Raw genomic sequence first — 18,187 nt, forward strand, 5'->3', positions numbered from 1 at the left:
TTTTTTTTACCCATAATCTGTTTTTCTAAAATGCAGAATCATTGTCATATAAAATTTAATTTCTTAAATTTAAAACCTGGCATTGTAAAATGTTCCCCTACCTCTACCATAGAAAGAATTTGCTGGAAGAAATAACTGGAGATACTACAAAAATTCCATGGAAAATTTTATTATAGTACCACTTTATTACTCTTTATAGTTAGAGTCTAGAACAACTTTCTGTAGCTATAGCTTATACAATGTTAGAAAAAGCAAAGTGGGTCTGCATTTAATTTCATAGTATTTCAGATATTTTTACCCAGTATATTTCATTAACATTCATGAATATTTTTTTCATTTTTTAGTATAGCAAATTAACACTTTGTAAAAAAAAAAAAAACTAGATTTTTTTTTAACCAAAAAAATCTGGTTTAGCTTTTGTAACCAAAGACTTTGTCATATTATACTGTCATTCTTCATTATTAACAACATAAAACACACATGTTCCATAGCAAAGGAATGTTGACTTAAAATATATTCTAATCATAGAAATGTAGTTTTCGCTAATGCCTGTTTTAAGTTAATTAATTTCTTTAAATCATAATAATTTAATTTATTAGATTTCATTAGATTTCATTGAAGAATTTAAGAAGCAGAAAATTAATTTGGTTATTAACCTCTGGGGAAACTAGACTGCAATCTTTAAAAAATAAAACAGCTAACTCCTCTGGTCTACTTTTATAAGGTGTTCACAAAAGGGAAAAGATTAGATCCTTTTACAATTTCTGTCAACACCAGGTTACCTCAAGCTAGAAGCAAGGATTTGAGATAGATTATAAAAATGTAAATATCGCCTTGACCAGAAAAAAGAAAATTAGCTAACATCTGAAACAAATTTTGGCCCTGACTCGGGGAAGGATCAGTTCAGAAAAAGAAGAGACTGTACATAGTTTTAGTTTTAGTTAAATTCAGTTGAAATCATTTGCACAGAACAGAGTGGCTTCCTCTTCTCCTAAGTTATCTGTTCTGAAAGATGACTCACAACAGATGATTCCATTGATTTTTGGCTATATTTACAATAAAATCATGGAATTTTGGACCTGGAGCATATCTCACAGATGAAGAAACTGAGACCATTGAGCTAAAAAGGATTTTCCCAAGGTCACGTATATATGTAACGTAATCATTTAGTCATTTCTGATTCATTTTGACCCTGTTTAGGGTCTTCTTGGCAAAGACACTGGAGTGGTTTGCCATTTGCCTCTCCAGCTCATTTTATAGATGAGGAAACTGAGGCAAACAGGGTAAATGGACTTACCCAAGATCACGACTAATAAGTGTCTAAGGCCACATTTGAAATCAGATCCTCCTGATTCCAGGCCCAGCATTCCATCTACTATGGCACCCAGCTGCCCTACACCAAACAAATAAGAATAAATAAATGAAAAAAAAGAAAGGAAAGAGGAACAACTAATTAGTTGTAGGCTAAATAGAGTAGTTAAAAATTTCTCTCTACTACTGTCCTAGGTCTGGAAAAAGAGAAGTACCTCAAACAAGAGAGAATGAGTGATGCCCTTTCACACTACCATTGGGGAGACTTTGGAATAAAATGGAGTAGAGAATCACTAAAAAGAAAAAATGACTCAGCAGAGCTAGATTTAATTAAAAGAAATTGATGGCAAGTGATCCCAAAGAAAGTACTACATTGTACTAGACACTCTGTTTCTTCTTAAAATTTTGAGTATATTTGATATCTCTATATTTTGTGATTAGTGATTTCATTCATCTATCTGTTCATATATCTAACTGCAAATAGACTGCAATGTATAAACAATGAGGAACTCTGAATAAAAAAAACAATTTTTAATAAAATTTCTCTTATTTAGAACAGAATCTGAATCTTGGGTTTATCTTAAATATGAGTTAAAACACAACAAAGAGATACTCTTGCCTGGTTTCATACTCTGACAAAATAATGGCTCCATTTGGTGGCATCTATTATGAATGATAGACGGTAGGCTTGTGAATGAATGAATGAAAAAACATTTATTTGGTATTATAGGCCAATCACTGAGACACAAGTACAAAATGAGACAGACCCTACATTCAAAGAACTTATGTTTTAATAGGTAGAAATAATATGTAGAGAGAAATGATAGACAGGAAAATATACTTTGGTTGTAGAAGTCATTGGTATAGGGAGTAGAGACACAGGGGAGTTGATTGACATTTGCTTTGCAGTAATGTTGGCAGTAATGATTTGATTATGATTCCAAGGCTAGAGAGGCATGGTAGAAAGGGGCAGGGGAGGGCAGATGGCGAGAAGATGCCAGAGCAGGATGTGAAGTATTACCAAAGTCTTAAAGACAAATGAAACTTCAAGGTGTCGTTCCTAGTCCAATTAACCCTATTTTAGATGAGAATCATTTTAGCATCTCCTTTATAAGAAAATGTGGGACCCTAAAATCCAGAAAAAAATTAAACAAATGTACATGATATGGGTTTACTTAATCTTTAGACATTTCTTCTGTTCATTTAGCTCAAATCACTATTCTTATTTCTTTATAGATATACATATACTATCATATACTCTTCCCCTCATTCCAAACACCCTCTATATTCTTTTAATTTAAATTCTGTCTTCCCTCTCTTTTTCTGGTCTTGTATTCAACAGAACTTTAATTCTGAAAAAAAAAATGTTCAGGAAAAGAATGGACCCTCCTCCCATATATATGTGTTTGTGTACACACACACACACACACACACACACACACACACACACACACACACACACACACACACACTCCTCTGTATCTAACAGCCTGGAAATTGACACCAAATTGAGGAGCAGTTATTTAGGGTATGTAACCCAGGCAATATCATCTCTAATATTCTTTTTTAATTAATTTATTTATTTTTAGTTTTCAACATTCACTTCCATAATATTTGAATTACAAATTTTTTCTCCTTCCCTACCCTCCTCCACCCCAAGATGGCATGCAGTCTGATATAGGCTCTACATATACATTCATATTAAACATATTTTCCCATTAGTCATGTTGTAAAGAAAAATTAGAAGCAATGAGAGGAAGTGTGTTCATCCTTCATTGCTAAAGAAAACCAATGCATCAGACAAATAATGACATGACTTGCACTTGACTTGTTTTGAGTGAGGGAGGGAGAGCCTCACTTCTCCTCCAGAGCCATCTGAATCCAGTGACCAGATATTCATCAAGATGACTGGAGATGACCCAGGATGAGGCAATTGGGGTTAAGTGACTTGCCCAAGGTCACATAGCTAGTGAGTGTCAGGTGTCTGAAGTGAGACTTGAACTCAGGTCCTTCTGATTCCTGCACTGGTACTCTATCCACTGCACCACCTAGCTGCCTAATAGGAGAAAGTATGATAAAGAAGATACAAAAAAACCTAATATTATTCAATGAGATTTAGAATAGAGAATTCAAACTTTGTTCTATCAAAACAAATTCCAGAGCAAATGCAAACACAGGAATTAATTGTCTATACAAGATGTTCTAAAGGAATACTGGTCCCATGTTTAAAAATGTCACAGGTTAGAATATGATCCTACCTCATAAAATCACAGAATGTTAGAAGTAGAAATTACTTCACAGGTCACCTGAACCAAGCTCATAATTTTACAGGTAAGAAAGGCACAATGAAGAGCAATGCATTGACTTTTCCAAGGTGACAGACAATTTGTGACAAAGCTTGGACCAGATCCCAGGTGTCCTAACTTTTGTCTCAGTCCTCTTCTCACTGCACCAAGCTGTTTCCCTAAAGAGTGAGAAAAGCCCATTGACAGAGTAAGGGGAATGGGTCACTATTTTCATTTGTATTTACTTGGGTCATATTTCAGCTTCTAACGAAGCCCAAACGTAGAAGCCCAAAAGTAAAAGATTGTATTCTCTTCTCTGTTCTCTGCTTTCCTATGGGATAAGGAAAGAAGTGCTTTTTCATGAAGCACTGAGGTGCTTTTTCAGAGATTGTTGTGTAAAGGTAGTATACTATATTATTCATAAACAGAATTTTGTATTCCTAAATTATTCAAGAAGACATTTTCCAGGCAATGGGCTCTCTGGGAAATAATAAAGTAGTGAATCATCTCAAGGCTTGCCACTCTGTGGTAATTTGTATTTTTTTCCCCTAAGATCAACGTTGGATGCTCAACTGATAGCTCATCTGCTGATCCAGTAAGGCTGGAATTTTCAAGGGACTTTGGGGCCACATGGCACCTGCTACTTCCATTGTGTTATAGTAGTAGCAGCCACATCAGCTCTCTATGCTCCACTGAACATCACCCAAGCAGTACCTATTATGCTGGTACAACTCAGGGCTGGAGAAGGGAGGTCATTCACTTTGGGAAGCTGCACCTCTGTGGGTAAGCAAGTTTCTCACTGCTTGTTCCAAGCCTTTTCAAAGTTATCTTTCTTAAAATTTCCATTCCCAAAGTTATTTCATCTTTTTTGCCTTGTGAAGGGAATAGAATCCTACCTTTTATTTCTTACTGAATTCTCATTTAAATCAGATAAAATATTTATATCTGAAAACAATAAGAAGCTGTGCTGACATACTTCTGTGACAGACAGTTGCTAAAAAGGTACGTGTGTGGATGGCTGTGTTGCAATATTCATTTCCTGGGTTGAAATAAGTGATTTGGATAATTTGCATCTAAGAAGAGTCTAATTTACCCTGAAATGTAATAACAACACACATACATGCCACACACACACACACACACACACACACACACACCCCTACTTAATCCATTGGAGAGTTTTTCTGTTTCTGCAATTCAGATCTCTCCATCTCACTGCTGAAGACACAGAATTATAAGGTCATAGCTTTTTAGAGCTAAAGGGACTCTAATGATAATCTAATCCCAACCCCCTCCTTTTACAGATAAGGAAACTGAGGCTCAGAGAAAGGTAATGTGATTCAATTGTTACCACATAGTGTCAAGAGCAAGAACTGGAAAGTCCGTCTTTAAACTCTATAGTTAGAGCCCCAGAATCCTGATTTCTCAGAAGAAAGATCTAGCACTTTTTCACGGGCATTTCTGTTCTTTTCTCTTTCTCTCTGCACTTCTCCTTCATCTTCTGAATTTTTTTTTTAAATGAAGGTCCTTTGAGTAGAAATGGTAGCAGCTCACATTAATATGATATTTTCCAGTTTACAAAGTAGCTTCCTCACCCCAATCCTAATGAAATAGTTGGGAAAGTATCATTATCCCCATTTTGCTAATGTAGAAATAAAAATAAAATGAAAAACTGTAGGTAAAAAAAATGGAACTAATCAGGTATGATAAAGGAAGAAAAAAGAAGTCAGCAAGGCACGGTAGCCTCTCTTTGATGACATATTCATGTCATGAAGACAGAAAATATAGCACCTGCCCAGACCCCACTACATGCTCAACAGACTTAAAGACGCCTGAATGATTCTCTGACTTTCAGGGTGGTCTTCAGCAAACTATGAACTAGCCTCGTGGGGAAGTGTCTTTAATCTCTTCAGTTTGATGACCAAAGGGGCCACCTTTAATTCTTTTATAATTCAGATTCTCTTAACCATCAGATACCAGTGGCACTCAACTAGCTAGGTAGCCAGAGAATCTTCTAAGCATCTTAAAAATCTGTCTTTTGACTTTTTTTTTTACCATTTATTTTGGATACGTTCAGATCTCTTCTCAGAATTATTCTAAGAAAGTTCTTTTTAACAACTTTCATACTCATGATTTAGACAAGTCATTCTCAGGGACCCTAGTTTGCAAAACTACAAAGGAGCAATGGGAAACTGTGGTTATTAGACTCTTCTCAAACCCCTCCTCCAAAGTACCCTGTTATCATGACCCATGCAAATGAATGTACCTCTCCTCATCTCCACCTCCTAGCTTCACTGACTTCCTTCAAATCCCAGCTAAAACACTACCTTATACAAGGAGTCTCTCCAGATGTCCTAATGCTGATGTCTCCCCTCTGTTGATTACCCAATATATCATTGTCTATCTTGTTTGTCCACAGTTGTTTATGTTGTTTGCATGTTGTCCCTCCCATTAAACTCTAAGTCTTGAATGCAGGCACCAAGGTTTTTTGTCTTTCTTTGTATACCTAGTGCTTACCAATGCTTGTCGACTTGATGACACAAATGTGTGTATATGTTCATATACATACATTCAAACATACAGAGTAATCTGTCTTCACCAATAAATGTGAAATTGACCTTGTGACTTTAATTTTTATGATGTGGGCCTCAACTCAACTGAAGAAGCCCTTGCATTTTGTGCTATAGGATGATTCCTTTAGGCAGTAAAGTTGGCTTTCATTTCAAATTCTTTTAGTTATTCTACTCTGATATTCTTGTGGAAAACCCAAATATTTAGAAAAGTAAAGGTCTTTAAGAATAACCTTATCAGGGTTTTTCCAACCAGGTGCCAAGAGAAGTAGAGAGCATCCAAATTACACTAGTGTTAAAATAGTTGGTACTTATATATCATAAATAATGAAATTTTATAGCAGGAATAGACCTTAGAGATAATGAAGTGCAACTACCTAGTGTCATAGCTAAAGAAAATGAGGTCTGGACAGCTACTGTTGAAGGACAGTATGTCAGAACATCAGCAGCATGTTATAGTGGAAAGAGCCTGGATTTGATGTCAAAAGACCAGGAGTAAAATTCTACTTCTCCTACTTATTACCTGTGTGACTTTGAGCAAGTCCAGGCCTGTATCCTCATCTGTAAAATGAGAATATTGAACTAGATATGATCTCTTAGGTCCCTTCAGAATCTAAATATATGATTTACGATCCTTTGATAACCTCTGAGATTGTTTTTGTCCTAATGCAATGTTTAGCACCAAAAAGTTCCACACTTCCTAATTGTCTTTGAACTTTCCCTAATAAACTAACTAAGAATTATAAACTTATTAACTCCAAGAATGAATCTAGAGGTGTGTAGCAACTTCCACAAAAAGTTCAGTTTAGCATGCCTAGATTGTACTGGGTGACAAATATGGCATGCTTTTTGACACATAAGAAGTAATTCCATCTGCAAAAGGTTTACCTTTCTGGAAGAGGCTGCGCATACAGCTTTGGAGGCTGACTTAATTTCCTAATTAATAATTTTCCCTCAGTCTATGCCTTTTGCTCTAGGAGTACCAACATTATCTGTATGAACAAAAGAAATATAGGTATCCAATCACCCTTGCTTAATGATAAAGTATAACCTTTAAAAAAAGGCAATTTTTTAAAAACACCTTTATAATCATCTAACTACTAGCCTTAGACTATTACTTATATTTCAACCCTTGCCATAAAAAGAAAATGAATTTGAACAGAAGGAAATGTATCCACTTCTCAAAAGGTATCCAACCTAATCTGTAAGCTATCTTCCAATACTTCTGAAAGAACATCATCGTTTGGCCCTGATTCAAGGACTGGGATTGCCAGTACACTCCAAATTAGATATGCTGGTTAAAGTCTTAACAACTGTCTCTCTTTGAGAAAAAAAAAAAGTACACACAACGCACTTTTTAATTTAATTTGCATTATTAATGCTTTCTTAAGTGTAGAGTTAAGCTTCAACAAAAAATAAATAAATAAATCAAGCCATGATTTGTGTAAATGCTCACACTGAAAATTTAACACTGAGAGCTGAATACAAATCCCTGCTGCAAACTCACGATTGTTTCTAAGTGATTTCTTGTTTAGTCCATAGTCAATTCAGAATGTGAATGTATAACACATCCCAACTGGTTCATATGACAGGTGTTTTAAAATCAGATTTTTTTAATCCCTTCGATATACCTAATTGGAGATAATCCATAATTATCCATAAACATGAATATATTAAGTATTATCTATTACAGGAATGACCATTGGGTCTGACTTCCACAGATAGTCAGACTAGGCTTAGACCATAAATATTTGTTTCTTATTCAGGTTTATTCACATCATTTTTGTACTCGTGTATTCTTTCCTATGTTCTGTTTCTTTTTAAAACTTCCCAAGTTCTTTTTTTTACTTTATGCAGTTTCATAATGAGTCAGTCAAAAAAAAAAAACAAAAATGTGTTTAATGAAGGCAGTGCTGTGTGCTTGAATTTTTAAGTCTATGCTTTAAATAACAGGTTCCTTTGAATACCACTGATGTGGGAGAATAGATGCTGACACTCAGTAAGGAGCATGGCAGCAAGAATTTTTAAATGAGATTTCAACAGAAGGAAACCACAATGAAACTAGACCTTTCAGTTCATTTATCATGGTACTTGCACTTTCTTGTGTCAAGACAGGTGAAACAATAATAAATATCCAACCAAGGTATCTCATTTGTATTCATAACATTTGAATACATAAAAAGCTCAAAAAATTCAATGTAGGCTTTTGTTCAAAGGAAAACTCCAAGCTTTTCCCTCAGCTCAGCAGTCTGAAAGTTCAAAAGGAGAGAAATGTTCCTTGCCAAGACTAAATTGTGATGTATATTTGAAAGTAAAGTTTAATTTCAAGTTGGGAATTTTTTTTCTCAGGGGGAGAGGATAGCTGTAGATAGTAATAATCTTGATTTAAATAAACGATAATGGAGTTTAAATTATGTGTGAGAACTTTACTTCAGTTGTTTTAGTAGCTACTGAGCTTAAAGAGCCTAGCAAATTTTCTGCCTTAAAGTTTTGACTTTTGATATCAGCTTTTCATACTTGAAATTAAGCAAATATTATGTAAGAACTAAGAGCAAGTCAATGGGCAGGTCCACAGTGCATAGAAAGAATAGGCATAATAATAAAAACTCCTGTAGCATTTGAATTGCAAAGTACACTACATACCTATTCTCCTTTGACTATGTGCCATCAATTTTCATGGCTAGGATTCTTATCTTGACTCTTACCTACCCAGTAGCCAGCTCATTTCAAACTGTGTCATGAAAATAAATATGCAAAAGCATTTTATTCCTGCTCAGCTTTTCACGAAAACATAATTAATCCCAAGGTATGTCATCATTATTCTCAAACATGAAGAACAATAAATAAAAATAGGAGATCTATTTACTGAGCCAGGGGAAAAGAATCTTTTTTTTTAATGTGGACATTTAAAAAAAAACAACAGGGTTAATGGAAAAAAAAGCCTCCTCACTGGAAGAAAGGATAAAGAATAATGACCTATTATTATTGATCATTTTGACTAGGAAAAAAGGAAGTCTAAGAAATGACTTTAGGAGTCAGACTTTGATCTAGGGGAGATACATAGAACTAGGTTTTTTCCCCTTTTTTCTGTACAACTTTCCAAAAAACTGACTATTGGTAGGCAGAGTGAAATTGATGACATTAAACATTATAAGTAAATAGTTAGTAACAGAATTTAGGGACAGAAGGGACCTTAGAAATCATCTAATCCAAAACCCTTATTCTATAGATGAGGAAACCCATGCCAACATGGTTTCTCAGTTTTTGAGAACAGAATGTTTCAGCATCCATTCTGTGATGAAAATAGGAGGAAATCTTGCATTTCACTGTTTAAAAACCTTATGTTCTGTTTGCTTGTGTTTTTCCTTCAAAATGAGTATGATTTCTTTAAAACAGGACCATCTATATATAAAACAGAGCAGTTAGTAGAGTGAGTAGAGCTCTGAACCTGGAGTCAGGAAGACCTGAGTTCAGATCTGGCCTCAGACACTTAGTTGTGTGATGCTAGGCAAGTCACTTAACACTGTTTGCCCCCTTTCCTCATCTGTAAAATCAGCTAGAGAAGGGAGTGGCAAACCATTCCAGTATCTTTGCCAAGAAAACCCTAAATGATGTCACAAAGTCTTGTAGCCTTTTAAATCTTTTGATAAGATCAGTCATTTACAAGTTTCTAGCAGCTAGAAAAGGCAAATTTTGAACTAGAAACTGGCCAACGGGGAAGATATGAATTGGAGAAAGACTATCATGAAGTTTTTGGTAGACTGGTCACTCAGGCTGCTGTGTGATTTTTTTTTACCTTTATACTGGACCATGAGGAGAGAACGTTGGAAAGAAAACAGGGCAGGATATTTGCTCATACTCTTCCTTCTCCTGGTAATATCTATCTGTTCCAGCTCCGCTTTGTCCAACTTTTAAGCAGTTCATTAGTCTACTGGATAGAGGAAACAGGAAATCCTATGTTCAGATCCCACCGCAGACACTTATTAAGTAACTACATGACCCTAGACAAATTACTTATCCTTTCTTGGCCTCAGTTTTCTTGTCTGTAAAATGGGGATAATAATAACACCCTCCCAGAGTGCTCACATAACCTTCCAGGTTATCTCAAATGGATAACGTACAGAAAAAGCTTGGCAAACCTTAAAGTGCTATGCAAATGCTAGCTATTATTATTAGTTATTCTTCAAGGCCCAGATCAAATGCCATTTCTTCCATAAAACCATCACTGATCTGAAAATTGCCCCTCTCTCCTTTAAACTAACATGATTCTTTGATTCTTCTTACTTCACTATTCCATTCTTCAAAACATTGCAGTATTTCTGTTCAGTGTAGCCATTTTTTTTATACGTTGCAAGCCTACCTGTTGACTTGTTCTTGGTTTTCATATGTTTGCTAAGTTTGGAAAACTGAAATCCAAAGTCAAAACATTAAGGTAGAATATCTGTTAGACTAGTTGTGGTATATGTAAGTAGATGATAGATAGATAGACAGATACATGCATATATGTATTTATATATATATGTATATATATATAATATAAATTTATGTATATATATATAAATACATATATTTCTTATTTCCCCTACTAAAATGCAAATTCCACAGTTTCCCCTACAAAGAGCAAACTCCATTATTTTCCATGTTAAATAGCAAAAGATCCCTGCGTATTCAGGAGACGTCTTATTTTTCTCTGTATTCCTTATAGGGCCTAAATATAGCATTCACATAGTATAGGCACTCAATGAATATTTGTTGAATGAATACACTGTTGGATGAGTTGTTTGAATATCCTCTTGAATTAACAGCTGGCTCAAAGTAACTCTTGCAAGAGAAAGAAAAAAGACATGTTGAAGTCAAATTACAGTTTTGGAATCATGTGGATTTTGCCTGAAATCTATATTTGATGCACCACAATTAATTGGAGTGGTGGACAAATCCCAGGAGCTCTATCTCCAAGTTAGGGAATTCAGGGTATTCGTTCTTGAATCAAGTAAAGTTAGATTTTAAAATAATTTAGAATATTTAAAAGAAAGCTAATTTCACTGTACCCGATTTTATTTAAATCCTGATTATAATTATATACATGTTTATAAATATAAATACATTAAAGAATACTGTCCTCTCATTTTTATGATTAGCTTAATTTTTATACATAGTGCTTAGCAGTTACTGGGCACTTGAAAGTACTTGTTGACTTATTTATTTTTATAAAGAGTTCTATTTTTTGGAAGAAAGGGATAATTGATTAAAAAGGAGTACTATTTTCACTTGGTTAAATGTGCCTGGGGAAACAGCTCTCTGGCCCAAAAAAGCATAGCCCAGGCACAACCTGGTGGCCCCTTGCCCAAATTATATGCAAAGTACTTATGATGATGTACTTCAAATAGCCTCTGGCTTGCTCATCTTACAAATCAAAACCTGGAAAGTGATGATAAAAGTTACGATAAATGGTAAATCTATATGTTTTAATTGTTAACACTTACTTCACCATGAAGTGTGAGCAGAAGTCGAGAGCTGATCATTGTTACCAGAGTGCTATTGACCAGATATGTTCTGTTATCTTTCTCCAATTATTAGTTTGTGAATGACATTTACCTCTTTTCCAGATCTGTACGATTCAGATGGTATCAGGGATTTTATCCTGCAAGCTCTCAGCCAGTGACTTGGGCCATTGATAATGTCTATATTGGTCCACAATGTGAGGAGATGTGTAATGGGCATGGGAGTTGTATCAATGGAACCAAGTGTATATGTGATCCTGGGTACTCAGGCCCAACTTGTAAAATAAGTACCAAAAACTCTGATTTTCTCAAGGATGATTTTGAAGGTGATTTTTTTTTCTTTAATCACAGATCCTATGTATGTTTGCTTTGTAAAGGAATTTAAATTTTAAGGGATCAGGTACATTTTAGCAATTTAAAAGTAAACAGAATGAACTATGAAACTTTCTAATAATTTATTATCATAATTCTTAGTAACCAAGAAAATCCATAACATCCAGCTTACTTTAAAAACAATAGACTGTTAGGAAGAACTCAGATTCTATTATACCCCTTCACAGAATCTGAGAGTTGACCGTAGTGATCATCTAGTCTTAGCACCTACAAAATACGAGAATTCTTTCCATAATGTCCCCGATAATACAGCCTCATTTTAATAGGTAGCCTGTTCTCTTACTGACTATTCTAATTGTCAGAAATTCTTTACTCATTATGTCTCCTAGTGTCTGTTCACTAATCATACTCCTGCCCTTTAAAGCAACATGGAATAAATCTACTTCTTTCAGATATTAAAATATTTGAAGACAGTTATCATTTCCTTCTTAAATTCTTTTTCCAGACTAAACACAGCCAGTTCACTTAGCCTTTCCTCAGATGATGTGCTTTCTAAATTTATTATCATTTTTGTTTGCTCTCCTCTGGATACACCATAATTTTTAAACATACTCAAAGTGTGGTGCCTATATATGAATATACACTTATGTCCTGACCAGCAAAAGTATCTGATCAGAGGATCTGTTATGTCATTTAATCCTGACACTACAGAATCATTGTCTTTCAGAAAAGATAGAACGTATATTTTCTCATATTTCTTATTTCAGTTATCTACGATCACTGTTTCTGGATTATTAAGATGAGTAATGTAAATTTTTCTGCAATGTTGCTTGGCAGTTGGAGATTTATCTCTGCCAGACCTCTATGTTGAGCGTAATTTCTCACTAACATTTTTTATCAAATGGATATTGAGACTCATTTAGTAGGAGAAAAAAGTGAACAAAGTCCCAGAAATGTAAGCTCTTGACTGTGCACCATTATTGATCCATTAAACAGCACTGAGTCACTCCTTCCCTATATACTTTGGTTTCTACATTTGGAAACTAGACAAATGTTTGAAAACAATTAAGATCTCATGATAACACACAGCATTCACTCACTAGGAAATGTTAGAGATAACAGTCAATTTCCCATTCAACCTGTAGTATAGATTTCTGTATGTACCAGAACTGACTTTACAGAATTTGTGTCTTTGTCAGGGGAGGGAGGGGTAGAAGAAGGAAAAAGGAAAGAAGAGTCAATTCCAGCCCTAACTGAAGTAAAAATGGAGAATGGAAAATAATAAAGGAACATCACTCCATACTCTTCTATTTCTGGCTTCAAGCCAATAGGAGAGAGAAGGTATCCATTATTTAAGCTATAGGTTCTCTTGAGTTCAGAGTACATCAGTCTGTGTACTCACAAAGTATATAGCATGATGAGCAATTTGATAGGGATAGGGAATGAAATTGGAATTTCATTGGTATTGGGAACCCCAAGTTTAGAAAATTCCCATTACCAGTGCAGATTAGCACCTTCTTTCCAATTTATAGTATTAAAAGGCACATAAAATATGCCAATAACATTTATGACTTAGGTACATTGAGATTTTAAAAATTCAAAAGCCCAGTACCTAAAAAGTTGATAATTTAACCACATTGCTTCCTAATATAGATAATACTATTCTGTTTTTGGAATATGGATAAAGATGCATACATTTTCCATTTTTTCAGGACAACTGGAGTCTGATAGATTCTTGTTAGTGAGTGGTGGAAAGCCCTCTAGGAAATGTGGAATCCTTTCCAGTGGAAACAACCTCTTTTTCAATGAAGATGGCTTACGCATGTTAATGACTCGAGACTTGGATTTGTCACAGGCCAGGTAACCACTAAAAGTGCTGTGATGAATTATTTGAGAATTATTATTATACTTTGCATTATATTTTCCAATAGAGTTACTTAAACCAGGATGAGGAGGAGACTTCCCAAGATAAGGCCTTTGCTGGGAAATGACATCTCTCTTTAAGAAATCTATTAGAACATAACCTGTCTTAATTTCTCTTCTTGTACCAAAGGATATCTGTGAAGTAACTGGATCAAAAATCAGACATGGCTTCATTGATTAAAGTTACCATGTTGTAGTAACAGAAACGTATATGAAGTGAAACCATTTAATTCATTCTTGGTCATCCTCCTTAAGTTTAATCAGGCAGCTATAGTCACATCTCCTTATATGGTTTTGCTGCTTTCACAATAAAACAAATTTCCATCTGACTTGAGTGTTTTTTAACTCTGTACAATATGCTTAATGTAAAATTTTGTTGAAATGTGATATATCATCAAACTACATTCATTGCCAATTTAGCATTTACAGTCATTGGCAGTTTAAGTTAAAAACATCTGAAATTCAACTTCATCTTTTTACAACCGTTTGTTTCAAATGATCTAACAAATTTTAACCAGTCATTTTCTAAATGGAGCACAACTGTTCAGAAACGAACATGAAAACTTGCAAGGAGGATTATGTCTGACATGATGTTCATCTCTTGATCATTTAACGTGCCAAGAACTTAACAAGTAAAATTTAAAAGGCAGTTTAACATGTGTAAAATGTAATCATGTATGCCATGTCTTTGAAAATGAGTGAAAAACCCAATTTAAAAAAAATTTCAAAGATTTCTCAAATCTCTTAATGTATATAAATGTATTTATCTTGTCTAAGGTTTTTGCTGATCGTATTATAAATTTTTATGCCTCTTGGAATACATAATTTTGTCTGTGAATTAATAAGAACTGTTGAAAGAAAGCAAGTTTATTACTTTTTTCATTTGTACTTGATATTCATTTCACATTATCATTGCCTACTAAGAGCTCTAAATGATGAATTATCACACTTTTCCAAGGGCTTAATGCAGTAATAGTTTATAGATAGGCCACCATTAAATTAATATCATTTCCCTTATCTTCATTGTGTTCCATTTCTAAAACAAGCATCGACCACAAAAACTATTTTCAATAAAACATTCATATTTATAAATGTAAAAGATACTATGTAAACCAACCTGTGTTTTTCCACTGTCAGAAGTTTATCTTGGGGCAGCTAGGTGGTGTAGTGGATACAGCACTGGCCCTAGAGTCAGGAGGTCCTAACTCAAATCCAACCTCAGACACTTGACATGCTTACTAGCTGTGCCACCTTGGGCAAGTCATTTATCCCCAATTTCCTTGCCCTTCCCCCTCCATAAAAAATAACAACATCAAAAATAGTTTATCTCATCTTAATGGCAGGTTTTGATGAGATCTGCATATGTTTTACCCAAAGTTCTCCACATTAAAAACCCAGTTTTACTAGGGCCAACAAAACAATTTGGTGTCCAATCAATTTTTAAAAATGAGCAAATGTTGGTTTCATGAAAAGGTATTAATAAGATTCCTAAAGCCCTTGTTATGCATAGGTTTGTGTGTATATGTATGTGTCACATGTTCAATATGATATATAATAAACACAGATAGAGAAATATAACACATATATTGATACAGTATGTAATAGAGATATGGATACAACGTATAGCAAATACAGGTAGATATAGCTATCTGATATATTGTGTAAGTATATGCCACACATAGATACATATATACATACACACACCTGTGTGTTGAATATTATACTGAGTATGTGATATATAGCATGTGATATTTAATCAGATATAACAATATAATATATGCTAGGAAGTTCTGAGGTCAAATCCTTTTTAGTTACATAACATCATAAACTCAAAACCGTGTTAGAACTGGAAGTCATCTTAAAAGCCATCTAAATGAGGAAACTGAAGTCCAAATAGAAAGGTTAAGTGACTTTCCTAAGGTTAAATTTTTAAAATTCTGGTTTCATCAGTGTATAGAAACACTTTCTGTCACCCAAACTTATGCCATCATCTCATCTTACTTAGGCTACTACAATCGTCTCCTGTTTGGTCTCCCTGCCTCCATTTTTTTCCCTCTCCAGTCCATTCTCCTCACAACAAAAATGATGTTCTGAAGTGCTGAAGGTCTGACTGTGTCATCTCTATTTAACAAACTGTAACAGCAAAGACCCTGAAATACACAGGAGGGCCTGCTGTACAGGTTCTTAGATCTGCATTTCTAAAAGGAAAGCAAGTTTTGAGGGATCAACAATCACTTTCAATCACATATATCATTCACTTAGTTCAGGGGAAAATATCAGCACCCTGAACTTCAGAGAGATCAACAGACAGGGCTTCCAGCTGTCTGACCATAAGCAATACCTGCATCATAGATCAACAGACAGATCTTACTGTTTGACCATTACATAGCTGGTAGTTACCAGAGAGAGAAGCACCAGCATCTGGGTTTTCAAAGCCCAGGGACTCCTCAGCAGCTGCTCAGTCTTATGTGGCCAAACAAACTTCCAATGAATAAACCCCAAAGTACAACCTCACCTCAGAGTATATGTACACTTTTCAGAGCCACAGGGCATCGCCACCCTTGGGAACCAGTGCCTCATTAGAAATTAACAAAAAGTGTGGGTCTCCCCAGTCAAGCTTCCCTTAATGAGCAGGCCCATCAATGGATGGGGAAGATATTTAACTCTCTAATTAACATTACATAAACCTAAATGGCTGCCTCAAATACAAAGTCCTCAAGGAGAAGGACATTTCAATGACTTTACAACCTGGACCCAAGCTACATACCCCTCCCTTTTTATCATACGTGGCTTTGCTTCACATAGTCTATGATCCAGCCATACTGGCCTTCCGCACACATAACATTCCATCTGTCTCCATACCTTTGTAGAAGTACAGAATGCCCTGCCCTCCTTCTTCAGTTCCTCTTTTTAAAATCCCTACTTCTCCTTCAACACTCCAACTCAAATACCAGAAGCTTTACCTGATCATCCATATTACTACATATTTGTTTTGTGTGTGTTTTATGAGAGGGCAGCTAGGTGGTGCAGTGGCTAGAGCACCAGTGCAGGAGTCAGGAGGACCTGAGTTCAAATCTCATCTCAGACACTTGACACTCACTAGCTCTGTGACTGTGGGCAAGTCACTTAACCCCAATTGCCTCATCCTGGGCCATTTCCAGTCATCCTGATGAATATCTGGTCACTGCATTCAGATGGCTCTAGAGGAGAAGTGAGGCTGGTGACCTGCACAGCCCTCCCTCACTCAAAACAAAGTCAAGTGCAAGTCATGTCATTATTTCTCTAATGGCATGGTCTTCTTAGGCAACAAAGGATGAACACACACATTTTATACGAGAGGCAACATGGCTAGTACACGATAACAAGCTGGCTCCTATCCCAGGAAGACCTCGGTTCAAATCCTATCTCTGCCAGAAACTGGCTCTGTGACCTTGTGTTGTTGGTTAGTTATTTTTCAATCATGTCTGACTCTTTGTGATCCCATCTGGGGTTTTCAGAGTTACAGGAGTGGTTTGCCATTTCCTTCTCCAGCTCATTTTACAAATGAGGAACTGAGGTAACCAGGGTCACACAGCTAGTAAGTGTCTGAGACCAGTCTTGAACTTAACATGGCACTCTATCCACTGTGCCATCTAGCTGATCTATGTGATCCTCCACAAGTCACCTAACCTCTTGTGCTCTAGGCAACTCTTTGAGGCTATAAGTTGCAGAAGAAGTTCTCACCTGCACTTACATAAGGAATTTCCCTGCCTGGAGGTTCCCTACCTCAATGAAGTCACAGATCCTTATCCTTATTGCTATATTTTAAATATAAAAATAGGGATAAAAAAGCAGATCAGTTTTGCGGTGGATAAAGTATTGAGTCTGAAGTTAGGAAATGTGCTGACTTTGTGACCCTGGACAAATCATTGAGGCTGTAGGCCTGAGTTTTCTCATCTGTAGCAGTGGGGTAATAATAGCACTTATCTCACAGAAGTGTTGTGAGGGTCAGATGAGATAACAAGTAAAGCATTTTCAAATTTTCGAGTATTATATAAATGTTAATATATTAATTGTACTTATAATACACATCTGTCCTGATAGAATTTATGATCCTGAAAGGTAGAAAGAAAAATGTTATAGATTTGTCTGCACATCCCCAACACTTAGCCCAGTGTTTAGCATACACTTGATGTTTGATAAATGCTTGCTGTTTGATATGTTGGTGCAAGTTGGCACTCATCTGTAAGTTATAATCTGAGAGAGTTACCCAAAGAAACTCAGA

At 35.5% G+C, this 18,187-nt stretch overlaps 1 protein-coding gene across 2 annotated transcripts in view; it reads left to right on the forward strand.

Moving 5' to 3' along the window:
- RELN (reelin) overlaps positions 1-18,187 on the forward strand; it is a 553,318-nt gene that overhangs the window by 467,163 nt on the left and 67,968 nt on the right. For both annotated transcript variants that reach the window (XM_072653135.1, XM_072653136.1), the window contains 3 exons: positions 4,150-4,379; positions 11,773-11,993; positions 13,713-13,860. In XM_072653135.1, the coding sequence (XP_072509236.1) occupies positions 4,150-4,379; positions 11,773-11,993; positions 13,713-13,860 (599 nt within the window). The remainder of the gene's footprint in view (positions 1-4,149; positions 4,380-11,772; positions 11,994-13,712; positions 13,861-18,187) is intronic.

Source organism: Notamacropus eugenii, chromosome 3, assembly GCF_028372415.1.
Source record: "Notamacropus eugenii isolate mMacEug1 chromosome 3, mMacEug1.pri_v2, whole genome shotgun sequence".
Lineage (NCBI taxonomy): Eukaryota > Metazoa > Chordata > Mammalia > Diprotodontia > Macropodidae > Notamacropus > Notamacropus eugenii.